General features: G+C 36.1%; 3 protein-coding genes across 13 annotated transcripts; all 3 read right to left on the bottom strand.

Moving 5' to 3' along the window:
• Positions 1–4,656: 4,656 nt before the first annotated feature.
• On the bottom strand, positions 4,657–10,365 carry LOC107221508 (guanine nucleotide-binding protein subunit alpha homolog). Of its 5 annotated transcripts, none has more exons than XM_046741547.1 (5): positions 10,168–10,365; positions 8,467–8,994; positions 8,187–8,237; positions 7,784–8,001; positions 4,657–7,520 (listed from the first exon to the last, which is right to left on the bottom strand). In XM_046741547.1, exons 2-5 carry the CDS (start codon positions 8,947–8,949, stop codon positions 7,163–7,165), a joined length of 1,110 nt encoding a protein of 369 aa, XP_046597503.1. In that variant the 5' UTR covers positions 8,950–8,994; positions 10,168–10,365; the 3' UTR covers positions 4,657–7,162. The 5 variants fall into 5 exon arrangements, with proteins under 5 accessions (XP_046597503.1, XP_046597500.1, XP_046597502.1 ...); XM_046741544.1 differs by lacking the exon at positions 10,168–10,365 and adding an exon at positions 9,746–9,889; XM_046741546.1 differs by lacking the exon at positions 10,168–10,365 and adding an exon at positions 9,819–9,876.
• A 3,734-nt stretch (positions 10,366–14,099) lies between these two features.
• LOC107221506 lies at positions 14,100–20,057 on the bottom strand. 7 transcript variants are annotated; one of them, XM_046741538.1, is made up of 3 exons: positions 16,874–20,057; positions 16,040–16,172; positions 14,100–15,576 (listed from the first exon to the last, which is right to left on the bottom strand). In XM_046741538.1, exon 1 carries the CDS (start codon positions 19,576–19,578, stop codon positions 17,752–17,754), a length of 1,827 nt encoding a protein of 608 aa, XP_046597494.1. In that variant the 5' UTR covers positions 19,579–20,057; the 3' UTR covers positions 14,100–15,576; positions 16,040–16,172; positions 16,874–17,751. The 7 variants fall into 7 exon arrangements, with proteins under 7 accessions (XP_046597494.1, XP_046597491.1, XP_046597493.1 ...); XM_046741535.1 differs by lacking the exon at positions 16,040–16,172 and having other exon boundaries at positions 14,100–15,113; positions 15,237–15,576; XM_046741537.1 differs by lacking the exon at positions 16,040–16,172 and having other exon boundaries at positions 14,100–15,110; positions 15,237–15,576.
• A 794-nt stretch (positions 20,058–20,851) lies between these two features.
• LOC107226183 (THAP domain-containing protein 1) lies at positions 20,852–22,343 on the bottom strand. Its single transcript, XM_046741549.1, has 5 exons — positions 22,282–22,343; positions 22,103–22,184; positions 21,644–21,886; positions 21,401–21,576; positions 20,852–21,197 (listed from the first exon to the last, which is right to left on the bottom strand). Exons 2-5 carry the CDS (start codon positions 22,162–22,164, stop codon positions 21,100–21,102), a joined length of 579 nt encoding a protein of 192 aa, XP_046597505.1. The 5' UTR covers positions 22,165–22,184; positions 22,282–22,343; the 3' UTR covers positions 20,852–21,099.
• Positions 22,344–23,709: the final 1,366 nt, after the last annotated feature.

Genomic DNA, 23,709 nt, shown 5'->3' with positions numbered 1-23,709 from the left:
AGCTCTGTCTCTGTCCTAGGGAATTTTTAGTACTGGCAGTCAATTTACGAACACGGCCTATGTAACACCAGTATGACTTATTGTTAGAGCATATACTGTACCTTATAGTCCTTATATGCCTAAGCAGTATGTACACTTGGGGACAATGAATCTGTGACAGCTAATTTTTACACTAGAGAGTTATGTTGGCAACACTGAGAAATCTACAGCGCTACAGTCGGCCGAGCACGAAACAAACTCAATCTCAATAAACATGACATAACCCATCACCGTCGAATGTAACTTTAAAATACCGCGGGGATAATGACTTGTTAGATTGACACGTATCATTAGATTGACACAATCGCGTTTAAAGTTTCAATACGATAATACTATTAGTTTTAGTGCCTTACCGATCAATCAGCGATTCCAGGCGCATATGATAAACCTTCAGCTTCCTCAGAGAGCTGATTATCTTCGAGTTGTTGTTTTCGAGCTGTGCGAGCTACTTTTTTATCAAAAAGACTCCTTCGGTTCTGCCTCGCTATCCGCGCCTCATCGGTGTTTTCAGCAAAGACTTTGGAATAATTAATCTAACAATTTATATCTAATGCATTTATCATTTTCAAAATGGCACTGTAGCCTTCATTAAATACCCCAACAGAAATGTAGGCTGAGATTTCAACGATTTTTAGACAAGAATGCAGGTGCAGGTCCTACAACTTCGTTAGTATTTCATATTCGGATTGTTCGACTTTCTAGTATACTCTCAATATATTATACTTTCGAAATGTGCGAAAACAAATCGATTTTTTGAACATTGTAAAGGGTTTTCTCCCGTTAACTTCAGCACCTACGACCAGTCTACTAAATTCAATTCTATTATTCAATTGACTATAGTCTAAACAATCGTCAACGTACAGCACCTCAATTCAAGTAACCAACGTCACGTTGCATTCTAAATATTTATTTCACCTATTCCTGCCTCACTTCGCCTAGTTACACAATTACGCCTAATCCCAGTTCTAACAAAGCATTCAAGCAACCAAATGTATAACTTCTCCACCTCGTTATCACTCATTCCATCATTCCCGGATCGCGGACTGCGACGAGACCGCACCCAAATTCACCAAAATAACATCTTAGGTGAGCATAGAGGTGGTTTGAAAATCGTCGAACCAGCCCCCCTCTATCCCATAATATATTCTTCATTTTTTAATTATAAAAATTGAATTAGGAATTATATGAGGTTTTCTCAATTAACAAATACTTTGGTACGGTTGTTACATCCTCCAGACCTTAGATTCTTTTCCCACACTCTTACAGCTACCTTATATCCTGATCCACTTCTTATCATCACCTCGCTGCCTCGGTTTCCATACCGCATCAGCAGAATGCTCCTTCTACTAGTAAACTGTAACTAGCCAGTCCCTTGCATGCTTCTTCTCATGTGCTAACTCTTAAGTCATATTCCATTCGGCCAACATCCAAACTCATCTCTGTTGCCTTTTCCCTTCCCCAAATCTTCTCACTGTACTCTCCGTACCTGTGACAATAAATCAATTACATACTATACTTAAACATTCAACTCCTCGATACAAGTTCCTCTCATTTCCTCTGATCCTTCCTACGTGACCGTAGTCAACGGGTTACGAATCCAAAATAAGCGGTAATAACATCACGGCTGAGTGTGATGCGATCATCGATATAGCCGCTCGTCGTGATCTCAATTATCCACCCCGTAACATGGTAAACAAAGCATTGAAATTCCAGCGCGGATGTTACGTTTTATCTGTACGTATACGTAAATATTAGTATAGGGGAGACCGGGGCACGACGGACCCCCCAAAATATTGACGAAAGAGAACTTTTATTTTTTTTATACTGAGATATTATTAGAGGTTTGTTTAATATGTGTTGAATGTATGCAACATTCATTTAAGATGAATAACATTTTTCTAAAGATTTTTAAAAAATTATATTTTAGATAAAGGCCATTTGCTCCGGAAGATAATTATTTTTGTCATATATATATATTGATAGATAATGAAAGATGTATTCAATGTAGGTAAAATTAAAGAGTGCAAAGTTATTAAAAAAAAAAATATGTCACATTTTTAGAAGGCATCCGTCGTGCCCAGGAAAAGTTCTTTTTCCTTAATTATGGCAAAATACTGACGAATTTGTTCGAGATATATCAAAAGAATTTGTACCGGGGCTCAGAAGCCACAAAAAATAGGGGGTATCACTAACGTCAATTGAGTTTTGTTTTTAGAGGTGACAGTTTTCTTTACATTTGATTGTTGCAAAATTACTTGCATTCCCTGGCGTGCAAGTTCCAACGTTAAAGTTTTCACAATTACTTGTCAGTGAAATAATTTAAGGTGTTTGATGTGATTCTTAATGCATGTATATGATTATGAAAATATTTTTACAAAATACGTCAAAAATGACATGATGGCTGATCAATAAGTGATTTGAAGCGTCTTTTAAAGATGCATTTATTCATCTTGTAGTTTATACATTTTCTAAAACTGCCCGCGAACTACTTCTATACTCTAAATGTTTTCTTCCGTCCTAAATTATTTATTTTTCGTTTACACATAAGCTATTTTCGCGAAAAAGTTACGTTGTATTTGGCAATAAGGATTGTTTTTAATATTTTTGGTAGATATATTTTTTGATGAGCTACTGGTATTGCAATCAAGGTGTACCGGAACAATATTGTGTGTCATGTAAACTATACTTTGGTTCATTTTTGTACCTATACCAGCGGCTATAATGCCTATAATAAGAGATATTTGTAAAGTATACGAGAATATACTATACGAGAAGACAGATGAACAGGTGGGTGTATTTTAGAACCTACGCCGTGTTTAGCACTTTTATCTCGACAACGAAGCTTTCATTCGATTGTGGTTTGTTTTGTCAAAAAGTATATGGATCGAGGTTGAATCGCGTATTTTCTGCATCAGTCAATCAATACACTGAGAAGAAAAAGTCGTTGAATGAAAACAAAAAAAAAAAACTGTTTCGATTAAGTAATAAATGCGGAGTACACGGGCGGCAAAACAAATATTTGACTGTCAGAACAATTTATAAGCTACACGAACTAACGTAAAAATACTTCTGTTGACTAATTTATAATTTAACACAAATACGAGGATGTACAGTCAACGAAATATCAATTCGAACAATCTGTACTATATAGTTAAAATGAAAATCATTTTGTTAATCACAATATCGTACTTTTTGATTCAACGAATGTTTGATCAATACAAGATCATACTCATCTGGTGTAAAAGAATCTTAGTTAACGGAATTGCACATTTAGATTAGTTGGAAAAATCACAGCTAGGTACAAGCAACTATAAACATTCAGTTCAGTGTAGCGGTTCAATCATGGAACAGTTCTGATCAAAAATAAAATTGAAATTTTTAGGCTAATTAAGGCAATTGGTAGAATCTTCAGTAACGCAATTAACTACAATTATTCGCAAGTCGGATAAAACGTATTTCAGTTTCTGATACGACGCCGCCGTTTGATTTTGCTCGAGATTCGAACTGCCAAACTATAGAACAGACTTCGGTTTGACTTTTGCTCACAATCAGTTAGATGACGAGATATATTTGTCTCGGTGATACGAAACTATTGCCAGGTGACGAGAAGAGATTTTGTACAGAAGTGTAAAAATTTCAACAGTATTTTAACAATTTCAAAGCAGTGAAACAGCCAATGAAATACTTCAATTAACGAATGAAATGCTCGCAATCAACAAAATATTTATTCGACGTGAATGTTCCGTTCATGTTATTGGTCCAACACACTGAAACCTTCCTATTTCATTACCGTTGTTTTTCCGGCTGTTTTACGCGTTGGAGTTTTGTGGGTTTTTTTGACCAACAAAATGTTCAAAAGTAGGTAAATTTATTAGCCTATTCGTGATTGTAGATTAATGTCGATAAATTCATTGAACTATTTGTGTGTAAACAATTTTGTTGCTGTTTCGACTGATACATACATTTGAATAATCAAAAGTATTTGCAGTTAGTCGAATTATATTCGCTGACTTGGATCAACGAAACAAGTGGTACCTACAAGATATAGATTTGTTTGGTCCAAGCAGCTTGATTTGTTTCTTTCATCCGTCAAAATTTCCTGACGAAGGGCACATTAGTTTATTCAACCATACGTATTAAACACTGTATAAATTTCAACGGAACGAATAAAAATCACTTGGTTTAACGAAATCAATTTGTTTACTAAATCACATGTAGGGGTCAATACAAGGGGATCAAATTTGATTTGGCGGAATAATGAATTCTTTGACGACAAAAAAATATTTAATTAAAGCGATTGCTCGCATTTTTTATCCGGATCATTGAGTTGACACGAACGAATTATTGTTCGGACGTACCAAATTTTCAATCAAATCGACCGCATAGTTCAAGTAACTCGTTTGGTTCATCTGACCAGACAGAACTTATTATGTTAACTACCGTAAATTCATTTTCACAAAATAACGATTGAAGCAACTAAAACTAAATTTCATCCAACTAAATCGATTCGGGTGATTTTCTATGTTGCATAAATTAATATTTTCCTTTGATTTATAGAGAGTGGAAAATTTTACAATTAAACAATATACCAACACGTTTCGCAAAACATTTATACTTCTTTGTTGCAAATATAGCTTATATTATACAACAGTTTATTTACTTATATACAATACAACAATATACAATTCTTATGATCCTGATTTGTGTAGACGTAAGGTTTGTTAGATATCCTTATTCTATACTCGTATAAAAGTTTCTAAATGCGTACTTTGTTTACATGGTACACTTCTAACTATACACATATCATTGTATACGTATAAGTTATACATATGTTTGTGTGTGTGTGTGTATATATATATATATAGAATATATATATAAATAATGTATATAAATAGGTTGATTAGCCTAGCACAAATTTGCTGAATATTAAATAATTATATATATATATTGTACGTATATACGTATGTAGTGTTTCAAAATATTTTAATACAAATTTCTTTATCCGTTACCATGTCGTGTGCAACGCGCGAAAATAGTCGATAATGCCAGTCACATAAGTCATGTATAATATCACGCTTGTCATGTAAAACTTTATATACAATAGTCAAAACATTAAGAAATACAACACTCAACTTCGTTGAAACCGGGCCACATCGGCTCCATAGGAATGTAGAACCTAATAATTTTTGATCACACATTACCACACAAAGTAATACCCATGCGATCATGATACACGTCACGAAAATGATGATAAACTTTATTGTTGATCAGTTGTGTCGATTAATAACAATTTCAAGTTGAATCATATGAGTTACTATTAGAAATCATGTGGAAAATGACTACCTTTCGGATACCAGCCAATAGAGATAATCGACAATAATGAGGAAATTTTTTTTTCTTCTTGTACAGTCAAGATTTTCGAATTATAATGGAATTTCGGTAATCTGTAAAGAATTTTTCTCGAAAGCTTATTAGTATTGAGCTTTTATACCTGATTTGCAAAAAAGCTTTCAATGTAACAAATTCATTTAGCAACTGGATCGTTGAATAAATTTGCAAGTAAAAAATATGGCATACAAATGTTCGAATAATGTCCAATAGAAGGCTGGTATTTTCAAACACCCTGTGACAGTGATGAAAAAACACGCCCTGTAATAGAAATAGTAAAAGAATAAATAAAACATTGATTAAAAAAATAGAAGCACTGGTTTGCACTGTAAAATTCGCACAGTTTGATGATGGGATTTTGAAGAAAAATCAATTTATTCTTGATTATATTCGAAATACTATATTATGGCAAAATTTAAAAGTGAAGTTTTGGAAAACGAAACGAAAAAAGGTTGAATGCAAATGAATAAATTAATTAGTATAATCGGGATTATCAACAACAAATTACGATCATAGCAATTTGAACACAAACTGGTTAGTTTCATTTGGTTTTTATGGCATGGACCTAATATTTGGTTTCATTGTTCCTTAGCTTGCTTCTTAGTCATTGAAATCTCTAATCTTACCTAAAAATAAATTACCTACTTCTTCACGAAAATCAGCTATTTGATCAGCACTTTTTTTTACGTATACCATAGTAGTAGTAATAATAATAATAATAATAATATCAATAATAATAATAATATTAATAATAATAACAGTGACCTAAAGGGAATTCTTTTAAACATCTGTACAATATACAAAACTCTAAGTTACAATTGTAATTTAATATTTCCTATATAAATATACTTATGTGAATGCGTTGCGACTGAAATTATTTGATAACGATAAATATTACTATATACACGCTATGTTGTATGTAGCTTAGACTTTTTACAAAGACCATTGATCAATATGTGTATCAAAATGGGATGGAAGAATATCTTATAATACGTGTATATGTTTATATAAATTTTTCATTTTGGTTATTATATCAGTATCAGCTGTATCAGGCAGTTTCTCGTTTAGCACTAGGAGATGATAGCGATAGATGATGCGACATGTATACGCAATTGTTCTTGTTTTTCCTATGATAGTAAAAGATAAATATAATAGTTGACAAAAGTAGCGTCTGGGACCTTTAAAACTTGTTATTTTGCAGCACAGATTTTGAAAATATTGCAGAAAGGCCCGGTGTGTACTATCCCATAAAAAATATTCGTTATTTAACAAAGAGTGTTGTAAAAATAACTCAACAAAGCCAAACTTAACGCATGCGTAAGAAGCTACTATCATATTTCCACATAATGTAAATGTAAAATACAAATCAAAGTGCCACTTCAAAGTTGAGAATTTCGAAAAATTTTATAAAAATACAAAATTGTAAAGAGTGTTACAAAGTTTTGTTGATTTCTGAAATAGAACGTGAAATTGCAAAATCAACTGTTTCCCGGAGAACGGAAATATCACAACTAAATAGTATCTATGTTGTAGTCAATTAATTTGATTAATATTAGTGTAGAGTTTATGAAAATTTTACCAATTCGTTACAATGCTCAACTAATAAACTCCAAACTTTCATATAGTGCCTTATCTTTTCCACATTTTGTTTACCTATTTTGATAGCCACCAGTCGTCAAAGGTTTCAGATCTGGTTCGAACTAATCACAGTGAGATTTCAAAACTCCAAAGAAGCTTACTGTAGCATAAGCGACTGCAAGTTTCGAATCAGTATTGTGTCTTTGACAGCGTTAAAAACAACTTTTATATTTTCAGTGTCTACAGCTGTGGTGAAATGATGGAATAACGATGCTTTATGTTCTCTCCTGACCGATATGAACATATTCAAGATGAATTTCTGTACATCCTTCATGGAATGTGAATCTCCAATAAATTCCGGGAAGTACCAACGCACGTCCGTGTCGGTTGATCGCACTTTTTTTGCAAGTAAATCCGTTTTGTTCAAAAACAAAATTATTGATATTTTTTCAAATAGGATATTGTTCACAATCGTATCAAAAATATTCTTTGATTCTTCCAATCTGTTTGTTCGCCTGGAAAGAATTGTTTTATACGTTCCATCAGTTTATTTCTATTTGTGTAACTAAATTTAAAAAAATCTTTTACACACCGAGTCAAACAACCAATAATTAATATTTGTAATCCTGTAAGACTGCACTGAATTCTAATGACTGTCGCATTTTTGAAATCTCTGTAAAATTCTAATTCAGAATCGTCGAACTTCTGTATCAATCCTGGCTTAACGTGTAAAACAGATAGTTATGATCATGATTGGCTCTTTCTGTTGAAAACTTACCTATCTTCCAGTAATACTTGGTCAAACTCAGAGGAAGATACAAGGAATAGGATTGATGTGACACAATCGAAACACTGGAACCATTTTTGTCGCTGTGATCGCTGTCCACCGACATCAACGAACAGGAACGCTTTATTCTTTATTGTTATAACACACTCAGAAATACCCTTTGTAGCTTTTCGACAGTGCAGAATATCTTGTTGTGTCGGTATATAATCCTGTAAATAAAAATAAGCAGGTAAATAAAATAAAAATACGGAAAACATATCAATATTTCAGTTTACGAAGCCCAATCGCCACAAGATTTCTTTGTAAATACCGAACGAGAAATCTGGTCTACGAATAATATTTCACCTTGAAACTTGAGAGTACCTTAATTAAATTTATTATGATGCATGCTTACCACACGAGCAATCCTTTCCAAGTCGTCAAGAAAATATTGCACAGAGTCACTCTGGAAGCATTTAAGAAGAATTGATACATTAATAATATTACTACTATACAGTGCGCATATTTCAGTGATGCTTCATACAGTAATCAAATTCAATTTGAAATTTGTAATTTCTGTAGAAGTATATGATAACAGAAGATGATTGTTTGTTTACAATGGGCATAACTTTACACTTGCGGTTAAAATTTAGCATATAAAGAAAATCATCTTTAATTGTAGAACAAAGTTTTACCAGCTGGAATTCTCGTCTTCGATCGAAGGCTTGCTTAATTGAAGCATCATTCCAGAGACTTTGCAGGGATGGAACGTAGTGTAGAAATAATCTAGTGTCTAAGATTGTAGTATTTTCAAACTTAAGCAACTGATAACCAATATCATAATTCTTAGGATTTTCCCAAGGAATGTTAAGCTTGTCACGAGCATCAACGAGCACTTTCATTCCTTTGATGATATTCTGATAGATAACATGTTGATATTCCTTGATAAGTTCCGGCTCGAACTTAACTCCATGAATTATTCTCATTTGCTTAAGAAACGTAGATTTTCCACTTTCCCCAGCCCCAAGTAGCAGTAATTTTACTTCACGTCTTTTCTCCTGACGTTCTTTTTCCAACTCTTGATCTATTTCCTGACTCTTGAATCGCTGCTCTATTTCCTCCTGGCTGAACTTGAATCGCAAGCAACAGGTACATAGCCATGTTAACATCGCTGCCATTTTGGGGTCAATCAATTTTCATACACTCCTCAACGCATCTGCGACCTATTTGGAAAGATCACAAGTATGTAAATAAAAGAAATCAATTTAGTGATCAGAAGATCGGTACTTTCTCTCTTCAATATTAAGTAAAGAAACAATGGTTTATCAAACTTGAAACAGTTTAAAATAAGTTACTTTTTAGCTTCCGTAAGGCATGAATGTGTACATGAATTTTTATCATCTTTATCCATTTCCTCAATTTTTACTTCACACATCAGGTGAAGAGTTATTGTAGTAATAGTTTTACACATGTTACCAAAACTACGATCTACTCTTACTGACAAAGGCAATAGATTAGGTAAAAGGAAAAGAAGAAAGCCGTATACAGTCCAAAAAAATGTTGTTACCAGTAGGATGGGATTAATAATAACTAATTATTGTGCGAAAGTTGACCAAATCTTGGGATACGATTCATGTAGGTCGAATATAGAAGGTATGTTTAACTAGACAGAAACAAAAGAATGCAGTTTCAATTTTTCAAATGGCAGATCGGCTGGTGAAGTTTGTCAGTTATGGTACATTGAAACTCATATGAGTTCGTTGTTTTGCAATTATATAAATAATTGTCAGTTTAAATAGTTAAAGAATGATTAGATTTCATTGAGAATAAAATACCGTCACACGTCACACTCCATTATCATCCGGTGTCTAGCAGCTCTGCATTTACAGGATCGCTTCGTGAACATAATACGGCTTAACGAAGCGTCATGACTATATAATTTTTGTCAACTTTATTTAATGATAAATGAATTACTTTTGGAATAGGAAAATGTCGCCCTACCATAGCATCGCTGCCTGGCACAAGCACTACATTACATCAAAAATACCTATGGCACTAGTCCACAATCGGACGCAGTCTGTAGGACCTGTCACAGCTTTTATAATACCTTCATACATCAACGCCGCGGTACCTTAGCGCTAGTGGGTAGAGTCATTGAGTAACTGTTCTTATAGAACTGTAACAGCAACAAATAAATCCACGGATCCATGGATAAGCTCACAGGATAAACTTGCCGACGCTCCTTATAGGATTTTTTCGATTATGGTGTTTAGGACAGCTAGCAGACAGTTATCATGATGCTTTATTGCCGTACAACGATCATGGTTAGCCATAAGATTGCTCGTAAAGCACGATGTTGCAAAAAGCACAACTAAAGATGTGTAAATATTGCTAACCTTATGGACTTTGCTCCCCAGGTAAAGGCACGGTAAGCGGAACTGCATGACGGGGGATGGAGGGGATCGCTATATTCTTGGTGTGCCGACTGAGCCGATTTAACATTGGAATCCCATAAAATGCGTCGATAAGTGCAGAACAATAGAATTACCCTGGATCCACCCAGCCTACTGGACGCCTTTATGAGGCATTGTATGCCAAGTCAACCTACTAATAAAGTTGAAATATTTGATTTGGCTCAAACGTACCTTGTTGTATTTAGTGAAAAAAAGTTCCTGGATTTTTTCAATTTTTTGAAAAATACATCAATTTGAACTTTTTTTTCATATTGTGTGTTGCTGAACGTACTTTTATGAAGATGCGACGCAGAAAATCATCAAAAGCATTCTTACTGGAGTTTCTTTACTTTAAGATTACAATCATTTTTAAAGTTGATTGTGTCAATGAATTGTTTGTCTTTAATTTTCGAAAATATTACTGATTACTCCACAAAATTTGAGGCCTGGTGGCATCATGAGAAAACGATACTTCGTTTTTTAATTTTTAAAATTGATGAGTTCCATTTTTCATTTAAACTTCCAATATTACTTTCAATGCATTAAACAATGTCTTATTAAATATATTATTAGTAAAAAACTGCAAACCAAGGCAATCAGAAGTATCATAAAGTGAAGTTCTCAACAATTAAAGATTATGATAAAGTTGCCAATAATCTTAATATTTACTATTCAAAGGCTGAAACAATAACAGGAACTCAAAAATTTCATTGTGTGAATTCGAACAAAGATGGATCTTTTACATTGAGAGTAATTCCAAGCTCAAGTGAAAGTCATTTATGAAGCATATTCGAACGATGACACAAAAGGAAAAAGGATAATAAATAAAAAGCTCGTTCAAAATACTTATTTGACGTTTTCACAATTTTGGATTAATTCGATTTGCAATTTTTTACTACTGCGTGTTCAATGAGACATTGTTTAAGACATTCAAAAGTAATACTTAAAATTTGAAATAAAAAGAATAGGTTTCATCAATGCTTGAAATCAAAAGAAATAAAAGGAATCATCTCCCTACGTGAAGACCAGGCTTAAAATATGTTCCATAAGAGGTAGTATTTTTGAAAATATTTTTAAAAAAATCAATCCATTCAAGTTTAAATTAAATAAATTCAATTTTCATATTAAAAAACTTGAGTAAACAGGCTTTCATTATTTTATCATTGAAATTCCAAAAGGTACGTTCAGAAACATTCAATTTAAGAAAAAATCGAACATCCTTTTTCACAGAATTCAAAAAGTTAGCCAAGTTTCAGCCAAATCAAAAATATCAACTGAAACGGAAGGCTCTCATTTTAAAGTTGGTTTTGTCATTCATAATCTAGCCACCAAAAATGTGTTCAAGTGTGTTTAAAAAACGACCGTCCATAACCTCGGCCGCTTTCCTTTTACACCAACTTTCTAACACAACCTACGTCCGTGGACATAATTCGACACAAAGAGATTTCATTGGTCAAATCTAACGGAATGTACGAATAAAATCATTTAGTCTCGTGCTGTGTCAGAAAACCACGAAGTAATACTAAGGTGACCGAACTCAGCCAAGGCTGAGTTCAAAAGTTGGCTCATTATACTGCATGAAAAAGACCAAGTCCGCAGAACGGAATAGCTACATGCTCGCGCATGCGCTGTCTGCAGTATAGCCGTGTCCTCTTCCTTCTCACTGAGAGTGCGAGTGAGAGAGCTGCATGCAGGTACGTAAACATCATAGACTGCGTTAGCGAGGTCATGGCCACGTTATTCTCCTATGCCGTGTCCACTCCTTTACTGGGTGCTTTCCATTTACTGACTCAAGTCGACTTGTGTCGCTATTTCTGGTGTATTTCTTTGCCCAGATTGGCCGGTTACACCAGAAATAGCGACACAAGTCGATTTGAGTCAGCAAATGGAAAGCACCCAGTCTAGTCTCCCTGCTTCAAACTTTCGTGAATACCGTCTAGTAGATCGCCACCATTATTGTTTACCTCATCCTCACCGACGCATAAAGTCCCTGGCGGATATCCGCCGTACTAAGACATAATAATCACAGAGCTCAACACAGGGAGTATAGAGAAGTAGGACCACCTCTTATTTTTACACCGTGGTCAACGGCCACGGTGTTTGATGAGCACTATTTGCATTGCCAGCAGCCCGCCGCATTCCTTTTTATTTTCTACTTGGGCTCTGAGCGCGCGGCCGGTGGTGCAAACAGTGCTCCATGGAGACTAGAGTACAGGAGTCCAATCTCTGTATTGAAGATGCGTCCACGAAATCATGAGAAATGAGGGTTCCGCTACAGCGGCGCTGTCGTCACTCTGGACCGATGATGCCGCACATATTTACGTTTATTATAATTATTGTAATTTTGATCACTGTACTACTATATTTCTAGGATCAGAACGTCCGGAGCGACGCTGGTGATAAAACCGTGCACTATTAAATCTCGGGGTTTCGTGGACCTGACTCTAGTCTCCATGCAGTGCTCATCCAACATTGTGGGCCATAAAATTCCTAGATATCAAACGTGTCAGAATCTATCTAACGACTCGATAAGACCGAACGATACTGCAAATCGCATGCGATAAATTTCGATAATTTGAATTATCTTCTATTGTACAATGTATTTACTATTTCGTGAAGATCAAAAAACGTACCATTCAATAATTATGTATTTCTCCAGAAAAAATTTATCATGGACCCGGAAATACACACAGATTACACAATAATGAAGTAGATATATAGATATTGCCCGAGGTATTGCACTAGTTCTTGAATTAATTCCAGCAATGTTTATTCTTACTTTCAGACGATTTTCAATAAGTAAGGTTTTTTGTTCTTCGGTTATGTGTCTGCATTTTTTCTTTACAATAGCTAACATTTTCCAAACATTAATTTATTAAAACTTGATTTTTTTAAATGCTTTCTGGATGATGCTTATGATGCTTACGATGCTTGGGACACTTCACGTTTCTTCTCGATGCAATATTTGGAAGAACCGAAGAACACTCGTCGATATGATTCTTTCTGAATTTCTCTTGTAAACTCAGCAATGCTTGTCTTGCTTGCTGTTGCAAAACTCGGAAATTATCGCATGTAACAAGACGTATGCGACTGCGTGGTATTGGAGATTACCTAATTCGAGTCGTCTGCGATTTGGTCTGCGCGATAATTATCGCATGTGAGAATTATCACGAGTTCAAGAATAGGTCCCCAGGGTTTCTCAAGACTTAGAACGGACTCGGAAATTCGCTAGATTTCGTCTGCATTCCGTTCCGTCATTCTACATTCCAACGATTCCACCCTACATGGGACAGCACCATAATACGTGATGACTATCTCGTATAAAAACATTGGCCATCAGATCAAAACTGGTGTGTTTGAATGCTCCAAGCCCGGCGTAAATCTGATTTTATTTTTATTAGTTTTGTTTAGATGAAATATTGATTCCACGAGAATCAACCTACGGAGTCAATCACAGTGGCCGTCATTGTTTGTTAATCGACAGCAGAGTTGACTGGTGGTCAGCATAGAAACTTCCTCCACCAGGAGCGTACACATATGCCAAATCATTATGGTGCCCGTGGGGTCCCAAATTTCTGAAACTTTGTTTTCACGAGAACATGTGCAGAACATCAGTACTTTAGTAGAAAATACCGATCTTGTTTTGTGCTTTTACTTCTGTGGTATATTCCGGAACAGAAAACTACTTCATATCTACCAGCAGGATTAGTATAAAAGAATGAGTCAACACAAACTTGTTGATCATTCATAGTAACATTTACTCACATAGAGATATGTTACCATTCGACATAAAAACGCAGTCTTACGATGGTCTGTAAAAAGAATAGGATTAGCTAATAGATCGATTAATATTTGGAAGTAGAACAGAAATAGGGTAATTGTCAATTTTTTTATTCCACTACATTTCTTATAGATATCACCGTCTTTTTCATGACATGATTAGAAATAAATTTTACGATCGTTGCCCTATCATAGTTACCATATTGTTTCGAATGTAAGTCGAGGTTTTATGTCGCTGAGATCACCCGCCATAATCGTCCTTGACATATATACGCATTTTAAATTTTTTTACAGGAATCTATATTACCGATTGGCTAAGTTACCTTATCGACCGTTTGATCGTAAAATTCGACCAATAAAATTTTACGCTGCGGCCGCGTGTGTTATTTGCGAGATATCGAAGATTTGAACTTCAATTTTTTCGGCTTGGCATCGGTTAGGTGAAAACAATTATTGCAAATTAGAAGACGTAAAAATCATTGAATAATTAGAAATGGATATCGTAAGTGCAGATACAGTGGAATTTACGGATGCGCAAATATCAAGTTAATAAAGGGATTCGAAAGTCTTTTGACGCCAATTTTCAATTGATGGTAGTCCGGGAAGCGGAAAATACTAATAATTGTATGGCCGCGGAAAAATTCAGGATCTTAGAAAAAAATGTACGTAATTGGCGAAAAATGAAACCGAAGCTAAAGAATGCTTGTTCCACACGCCAAAGCTTTCAAAGGACTAAAAAGTAGGGATATTTCCCGAAGTAGATGAAGAGGCATGACCTCTCAGTTGCAAGTCCTGGACATAGTGGTGAACAAGTCGTTCAAAGACAACTTGAGGAGTTGTTATACCAATTGGATGCTGAAGTGGAAAAATAAAGAAACCATTCGTTCCTCTTTTGTTACAATGGATCAAAACCACCTGGCAATCCATTAAAAGTCAAACGAACGTCGCAGGCTTCAAAAAATGTTGCATAAGCAACGAAATAGATGGAATGGAAGATGACGTGCTATGAGAAAATGAAGATGATCCCATCCCAGAAAACGAAGAGTCAACAACTGAGGAGAGCTCTACCGAAGAGTCAATAGCTGGGGAGGGCACTGATGGAGACTCTGCTGATTAAAATATACCTGAATTATTTAGTTGTCCAACTTTGTTTGCTCCAAGTTAAATGTATGAAATATATTTTTTTAAAACTGCAATATTATAAATAAATATCCATCTGTGATAATATGTACCTAATTTGCTTCTGAAGTTCGACTTATATTTGAATCCAAAAACAATCCGGAATCAGAGGTGAAAAATTGGGCGTCGACTTATATTCGGACCAACACGGTAAATGCAAACCAGGCATTTTTTTTCTTTCTTGGCCTTCCCCGACGAATGCTTTATCGTTAAAACCTCTTGATCACGAATCTCAACTCACTGTACACATTCTGGACTGCCTCAAAGTTGCTGCTGTATTCACTTCGTACAATTTTATGCATTTTGCTGGATTCATTTTGTGCCTTTTGCAGATCTTAATCATGTTCTGTCTATACCTAGCACAGCAGCCTTTCGAAAATCAAGGTACCTCAGCTGGAAAATTGAAAACAAATCTTCATTAGACGTCCGAGAAATCACGGCTATTACATGCTATAGTATAATGTTACATAGCGCATAACATTTTTTACTCATTACATGTAATATATGCAAATAAATTGTAATCTGAGCTTTTTTAGTTTTATACGCTATATCAATTTATATCATAAGTGGGTTAATTAAAAAATTCCAGGCTAGTGCATTTTTATAAATGCTGATACTGTAATATTTTCGATATCAATTTCTGCAATGGTGTTATACTAAAAAAATTTACTACATCCATTTCCTACCTGCTGTAGGCAGGCATAATTACAAATTACTTTTTTCTCATTTGTAACTTGTAATGGATCACTCATAGATTATAAATTACTTTTTTAAATTTGTACTGGATCACACGTCCATTATGCATTATGCATTACTTTATTTATTTGTAATGAATAACGCATTCATTAAACATTACTTTTTTATTTGTAATCGAGCATTCATCCATTACACATTGCGTTTTGTATTTTTAATGTAGCACTCATCCATTTCACATCAGGCAGTGTTATGTGTAATTCACAACTCTGGTCCCCGGGTAGGCTTTCGTGGACCTGGGAAGGATTCCCGGATCGCAAGATTATTTTTCTCAAAAACAAATTTTCCAGTATAAAAGGTTTTTCCCTCATTTCCGGGACGAATTTCCGATTCAGAATCCTACGGCTTTGGAGCAATGCAGAGCAAGTTTTCACCTATCCAAAATCATTTTTAGAAATTTTTATGTAAAAAAATTGGGGGCTAAGCTCCCCGTCGACTTTTGGTTTTCGTTTGAGCACTATTCATTTGACGGCATTGTGGTTCTGGAGCAATGTTCGGAACCACTAGAGCAACTTAGAGCAATCGCGAAAAAATCACTTTTTCAAAAACGGGGGGCTGGTGTGAAAAATAGTTTTTTTATGTTTATTTGTTCAATTTTGGGTTTGCCGAAATACATTTCTGGAGCAATGTAGAGCAACATCGGAGCAAACCAGAGCAACTCTCGAAATTTGAAAATTTTGAAAAGGGGGGCTAGCATCTCTTACTTATTCAGCGCATCAAAATACGTAATTCTAGATGGGTCTGGTCAAACGTACAGACCACTTTTTTTTTTTTGTGTGCCGGTGTTATATACTGAAGTTTTCTAAGTTCCGTATTTTTAAGATATCTACCATCTATCAATTCTGGGAGCATGCAAGACTCATAAAATTTTACTAGTCAGGTAACATTTTGCTATGCCAAAATTGGCTGTTTCTGTGAACTTTAACAGCCATCTTACCTTTCGGAGTTGACGAGTGGACAGCACAATGTTGACTTTGTATCTTGGATCTGGCAAATGTAAGAACGAGTCTCATTTATCCTGTCAGAATTTTTCTTGTCAAAAATTCTGTGACCAGTTCCATGTTTTTGTTCGATGACCTAGTCCGGAGTAACATCTTTGGAACTGAAGGAGCATTTGATCTCAACAATGCCATCATCGTTCAGCAAGCCATCTGATGACACACCCAAATATGCATTTTCCGAATCAATGAAGAGGACGCAAGGGATGACTGCAACTTCTTAAGTTTCTTCAAATTGTTGTTGTACTTTTACCTCGCTCTGTTTCGCATACTGCAGAGCAGGAAAAAGTCTTTCTTGCAGATACACAATACTCACTATGTTCGTGGAAAGTGTAGTCGGTTTCATGCGACACACCTTTACAAAATTCGATGCTATGAGTAGTTTTCTCCTCAAAGATTTTCATTTGCCACTGTTAATTTAGCCTCTTGTCAAAACTTTGATGAAGTCTTGCTCTGCCTGCTGGTCTGTTAGTTTTTTATAATGCAACCTAATTTGCACTTTGAAATCTGCAACAGAAAGACGAGGGGCGGCTTAGAATTTCGACCATAGTCTTGGCCCGAACGAAACCTTAGCCCACAGGACTCTGCTGACATGTACTTCTGTTTGGGTTCTTTTTTTCTCATGTCTTTCTCTTCCAGCTGTTTTACATTTTTTCATTTGAGCTTTAGCTGCAGGAAATGAAACAAGATGGTTCAGTTTTTTCAAATTTTAGTACGATTTCTGTGAGTTGAATTGTACAGTGCATTGAGCGTTGTGAGAATATCTTCTTCCTAAATTAATACACTTTTCTGTAATAAACTAGCTGACGATAGCATTCTAGCTTTGCATAGTGCTTCTGGTGACGTTGTATAGCAAACTCTCGGCATGCCAATTCAGGTGTGTAATCGCTTCAAAAATCCTATCGAACAATCCTATTTCAGTCAAAACTGGCACATTATTTTTTTCGCCTTCTTTCGGAATACCATCACAGAAGTATCCTAATCCAGCGCATCGCGTGTGTTCACCAAACACATGATTTGGAATATTGACCATATCTTTTCTCAGACGTTCTACTTTGTCAGACAACGAGATATCTTGGGTCATGTGGTACTGGCTTGCCTTTACCACAGCCGTGCAAATTCTTAGTGTACTACCTTGGATAACTTTTCGCCATTCTCCGATAGCTTTCGTAGCTTCTGACGATTCCTTCATTTTTGTTTTTGAATCGGATTTCAATTTAGTTTTAGCAATTTCTTTGATCTTGGTGGTAAGATTTTGTAACAGATGGGTCGTGCACTCGATTTTCTTCACGTAATAGTCATCATATGGGTTGCACTCCAGAATTTTTTTGTAGACGCTGCTGTCGCCATCCACTATCAGTGCAGAATATACTAGTCCGTGCATTTCCAAACTTCGTATAAATCCTTCAGCGATTGCACTGCTTTCTATATTGGAAGAGCTCTGATTACTCTCTTCATTTTTGAAGCATTGGTGTTCTTTGGGAATCTCGTTCTTTCTTTCAGCCACATTACAAGCTGTGCAGTACTTGTTTCGAACTGCTGCAAATAGAACTTTTTGAGTATGGAAGCCGACAATAACACTAAGACCAGACAGCGAATCATGTTTTCCAGATCTATGTGGCCTTTTTATCCAAGTTCCATTTGCTACAACTGGGATGTACGGCACTCCATTCGTCATATCACCACGCAGAATTGCGAGCCTTTTTTCTTCCTTGCCAGCTACTTTCATTTCTGCTTCAGCTGCTTTTTCGAAATTTGAAACTTCCGTATCCTGAGTCTGCCATTCGGTCATGAATTGAACATTTGTCGAATTAAGAATCTCTATTAGTTGAGAATATTCTATCCCGGTAGAATTTGTTGTAGCCACTATACTCTCACTAATCGAAAGGTTTTTTGCTTCGACGGGCTCCGCTGAAATGTATGCTCGTGTCGAACACATTTTACATTCAAAAAGAAACTTTGTCGTCAGACCTACATGCTTTGTCAATACATAGTGTAGAGAATCAAAGTTGCAATTGTAAATTGAATTATGATAGTCAAATTCCCTGTGCAACTCAGAGAGCATGTATTTTAAATCAATAGTGTATCGAGTACCTGGATTTTGGATATCAGCTTCGTCTACATGTGCCGGTTTAACTATAAAATCTGTGAAACTCCCATCACAACTGTTATCTACCTGCCATATATTATTGTCGTGTAGTCTTGATCGAATGTCTCCAGTTTCATCCGTTCCCTGTTGCATTTCAGCACCGTGCGTATATTTCCTTGAAGTTTTCTCACGTTGATGAGTCGCCTGTTCCTGAGGTTCTTCTTCCATGACTACCATGTAGGCGTCATCTATGCGATTCACGACTGTTTCTCTAGCGACAACATCCTTCAATTGATTATCCATGATATTTTGATCATATAAATCTAATTCAAATTTTAAATCGGCAGACTCGGAACTTTGAGGCGCCGTACCTGATATGTTACACTCATTTGCGACCTGCTTATTCACAAGATGCACATTGTCTTGGCGTACCGTTGATAGTGCTACTGCATGTGCCTTCAATCTATTTCTGCGTTCGCGGAATTTGCGTTTTCGACTCGGTGGTTTCACGGATAACCAGTATCTACCATGCCCTTTGTGACCACTTTTACCCATTTTCCCGTGAATCTATATTATTAAATCAATCTGAATAGGGGTACGTTCCGATACTGATCTGAGGCGTTTTCAGCTACGTTAACGGTCAGATATTCGCGCAATACTATGGGAGCTTTCCAGCAACGACACAGAGCGACACAGAGCGGCACTGTGTCGAACATGGTGCTTTCGACAACGACACAGAACGACACAGTCGAACACAGCTGCGGAGCATGGTTGGACACTGTGTCGGATTCATTGCTGCCAATTTTTTAGTTAGAGATTTTATGTTCGACGCATGGTATTGTTTATATTTATTTATTAAATGTAATGATAATCTACATGCGTTTCACAAATGTTTTTTTTTTCCTGGAGCGCTCAATGATCCTAGATTTTTCGTATGATGCATGAGCGGACTCTAGTGACTGAATTAAGAACCTCAAACCGTTCCAACAAGCACCAAGGCACAGTGTTCGACCGTGTAACACAGTGTCACACTGTGTCTCCTTGCTGGAAAGCTCCCATTACACACGCCGAGCGAGAGAGAATGAGAGAGAAGTTAAACCTAAAACGGTTGGAGTGGGGTGAGTGGGGCGTATCGTATGCCCATTACTGATCATGCCCATAGGGATGAACTGCGCAGTCGATGTATGTATCGAGTTGAAGAACTGATTAAAAAGAGATAGCAACAGCGAAGTTCCTTCGGGTGTATTCCGAAATATACTTCCAGTATTGCCGACCGTGACGTCACGCAGTCAACTGCGAACTGCGTTCCGTTTTTACTACGAGTTGCCAGTCGCAGTAGAATCGGGACGCTACACCACTGATATATATATACACTGGATTGGATATTACCGTATACTCTACGTGTAAGCTCGTGTGTCCAATTGAACACTTGAATTTCCGCCATCTTGTACAGAAAGTTGTCACAGAATGCGCGCTAGATTTGAACTGCGTAAAATATGCTATTTAAATCTAACGATATATTCATCACACAAAAAAGTTTTTGACGAGTAAAATAATGTTTGATACATTAAATGAAGAACAAATCATTTTTTCGAAGGTATATTATTATTTACAATTATATGATGTAAAAGATCATTAAATAATATGACGAAAAACTTGTATTTAAGCGTGATTTTTCTTTATGTTCAAAAGAAGTCCTCAATTCTAAGAAGTTTCCGTCCATTATCCTTTATCCTATGGTGGGCTGAATTTCATACGGATTATTCAAAAATTTGTATAACACTAATTCAACCGTTAGGGAATCCATTTACCATCCATTGTTCATCAAAGTGGAGCTTAAGACATGTAAAAAAAGTTTTGAATTAAACTATATCGAATTGGGTGAGTAAAAACTTTATTCAAAAATATGGAGAATAAAACATTCCTTGCAAACGTTAAGGAATTTTTATAGAGTTGCGTGCGATAAACCACAACAATATAATTAGTAGTATCAATCCACAATCCATTCACATGAAGAAAAAGTTACAAGCACAATCAAAAGAAAATAAAAAAGATGTACATATCTGAGCATGCAAATCAGGTACAAATGTGTAGGTGCTCATGTAATTTGGTTACATTCACTGTGGTGGGCCGATCGGATTCATCCTGAAATTCGGTCTGCTGCAAGTTTTCACCTACAGATAAGTTACTAATAAATAACGACAATGGAAATACACAGAAATGTGTCACACACGATTTTTCTGTAACAGAGCACTTTATAATCTGTAGGTAATTAACCGCTTCGACGACATTGACGCAATAGTGCATCACATCAACGTGTCTTTATGCACACTGAGTTTTCTCTGACCTAAAAGGGATTAATAGTTTCAGATCTTACCAAATAACGTTGGGATACTGCCTTTTCGTAAAGTTATATAATTTTTACTTTTCTTCTGAAAGCAAGAGAGTTCAAAGTGGTCGGAACACAGAAAGCTATCACTTGATGGAGACCACGGACCAATGTTTATATTTGCGATCCACTGCTTCATAATATCAGGTTCATCCAATGGGAACCTACATAACAAGCAAAGTTTAAATTTATTAATTCACACGTTATGTTGCATTGAGTAACGGTACTTACTTGAAGAATGAATAGCCACGTCCATATTCCCTTAATCGGTGACAAGATGAACACTCTGATTTTGGGTTGTCAAATATAGTTGGTACACTGTTCTTTTTCAATGTAATTAGGAATCCTGTCCTATCAAAGCAGTCATTTGTAAAATGAGCCGAACACAATGTGCTATTTCGGTTTGGCTTCCAGTCCTTCCTCTTCATTTCTTTTAACCACTGCTGAAGGCGCAACACATCTTTCACGGGAAATCTACATATCGAATTATAATTTAATCCCTGAGTCAATAATACCCGAGTTTTCAATTTCAATTATAATAAGATCGGTTCATAATTCAGATATTGTGAATTTTTACTGACACGATTCGTACGTTATAATACTCGTTAAATATAATTAGTAAATACTTCGTATGCTGACATAACCTCTGCAAGTTATCATTTGCAGAACGCTTCAGCGTTGTATACTCACTTGTGAAATGATCGCCCACAATATTTTGATTGCTTTGTTTTGCAAAAAACGCAGGTACTCATTGTTACCTCAATAATTGTTACTGTAATTTTCCAACACAATCGATTATATACACATACATATATCACGTATATATTTATATATATCTGAAGTGACAAGAATCTGTACAAAATGGCTACCGTTCAATTGGCGTGACGGCACCACGCTTAAATCCAATCCAGTGTATATATATATCAGTGCGCTACACCGAGGACGCGGCCATCTTTCAGGTACTGCAACTGCCTCACGTCCTAGACCGTAGTGGGTGCTTTCCATTTACTGACTCAAATCGACTTGTGTTGCTATTTCTGGTGTAACCGGCCAATCTGGGCAAGGGAATACACCAGAAACAGCGCCACGAGTCGACTTAAGTCAGTAAATTCATGACGTCACTAACTGGTGGCAGCATCGACGGCAGTAAGCTGTCGCGCGATTTCGGAACGCGGTTGCCAGTACTTGCAGTACTGCAACTATATTTCGGAATACACCTGGGGTAGGCCCGAACCGGCAGGCTCGTGGGGGAAAAAAAGAGTCGTGGCGGCATCGGCGAAGAAAAGAAGCTATGTGCGGGGGGTGTTAGTAAATAAAGTTGAAATCCAAAAGAAGGTTGGTTTCATTATACTAAAAATCACTACAAAATGTGAGAATTTAGTCCAGGGCCCGATTCGCAGTATTGAGCACCGTCTGGAATATAAGCACTCTCGTTGCGTATTCAACGTTTTCAGTGTACGGAGCGAATATCGCAACCAGTGATCGCACCGCACTCGAAACTCCACACGTGGATGTACACTTGGAGACAATGAATTGACGGCTAATTTTTTACACTAGACAGTTATGCTGGCACACACAAGGTCCCTAGATTAGACAGGTCAAGACACGCGTGTTCCAGTTTTTCTCACTATAACGTGGGCAAAAATGTTCTATACGCGTTCGCCCAAAAAATATCAAACTTACATTACCGCATTTTTGACCAATCTTGCTCAATTTTTTAAGGTTAAGCATTAACGAGTTGCGCCCTTAGTGTCCTGACGTTCACGAAATAAATAGAAGCACGTCTATATTTTGAGGTTAATCATTGTGACAGGTCAGGAATCAGAAGCACACCGGGTGCTTTCCATTTAGAGCACAGTGTGACACAATGTGCAAATTTCTATTGTAAGCGACCAATCCGGACAAAGGAATAGACCAGAAATGCTTACACTGTAACGTCCGACCGGAACGTCCGTATGTTTTATCGATTATTATTACTGCATGTTACTTTTATCAACTAACCAAACTCGAAGTACGAGAATCTTGTAACCATAAGAAATTAAAACACTGTCTAACTATTTGGAATATCCCTAGATGGAAATAACTATGAAATTCACTAGCCGAGGCTTAAAAACCATGTTACGAGATCTTCGTACTACAGAGAACTATAATACTATTATGCGTTATTATATATCACTATCATATTAACACTATAATTAACTAACACAATTATACCCAATTATTATATAGCACTCAACAATGCCATTTAGGCATTCGGAGCTGAGAGCTATACTATAAGCAACATACGCTTTACTATA

This window comes from Neodiprion lecontei, chromosome 5 (genome assembly GCF_021901455.1).
Source record: "Neodiprion lecontei isolate iyNeoLeco1 chromosome 5, iyNeoLeco1.1, whole genome shotgun sequence".
Taxonomy (NCBI): Eukaryota; Metazoa; Arthropoda; class Insecta; order Hymenoptera; family Diprionidae; genus Neodiprion; species Neodiprion lecontei.
This window is presented reverse-complemented; position numbering and strand designations above follow the sequence as displayed.

Excerpts from the sequence above, each read along its gene's own strand:
- LOC107226183 (XM_046741549.1), bottom strand. The coding sequence starts at position 22,164 with ATGAGTACCTGCGTTTTTTGCAAAACAAAGCAATCAAAATATTGTGGG. Across the intron at positions 21,887-22,102 it reads TGTGGGCGATCATTTCACAA|ATTTCCCGTGAAAGATGTGT; the intron begins GTGAGTATACAA and ends TTCGATATGTAG. Across the intron at positions 21,577-21,643 it reads CGTGGCTATTCATTCTTCAA|GTTCCCATTGGATGAACCTG; the intron begins GTAAGTACCGTT and ends CTTGTTATGTAG.
- LOC107221508 (XM_046741547.1), bottom strand. The coding sequence starts at position 8,949 with ATGGCAGCGATGTTAACATGGCTATGTACCTGTTGCTTGCGATTCAAG. Across the intron at positions 8,238-8,466 it reads GAAGACGAGAATTCCAGCTG|AGTGACTCTGTGCAATATTT; the intron begins GTAAAACTTTGT and ends AAATGCTTCCAG. Across the intron at positions 7,521-7,783 it reads CAAGTATTACTGGAAGATAG|GCGAACAAACAGATTGGAAG; the intron begins GTAAGTTTTCAA and ends AATTCTTTCCAG.
- LOC107221506 (XM_046741538.1), bottom strand. The coding sequence starts at position 19,578 with ATGGGTAAAAGTGGTCACAAAGGGCATGGTAGATACTGGTTATCCGTG.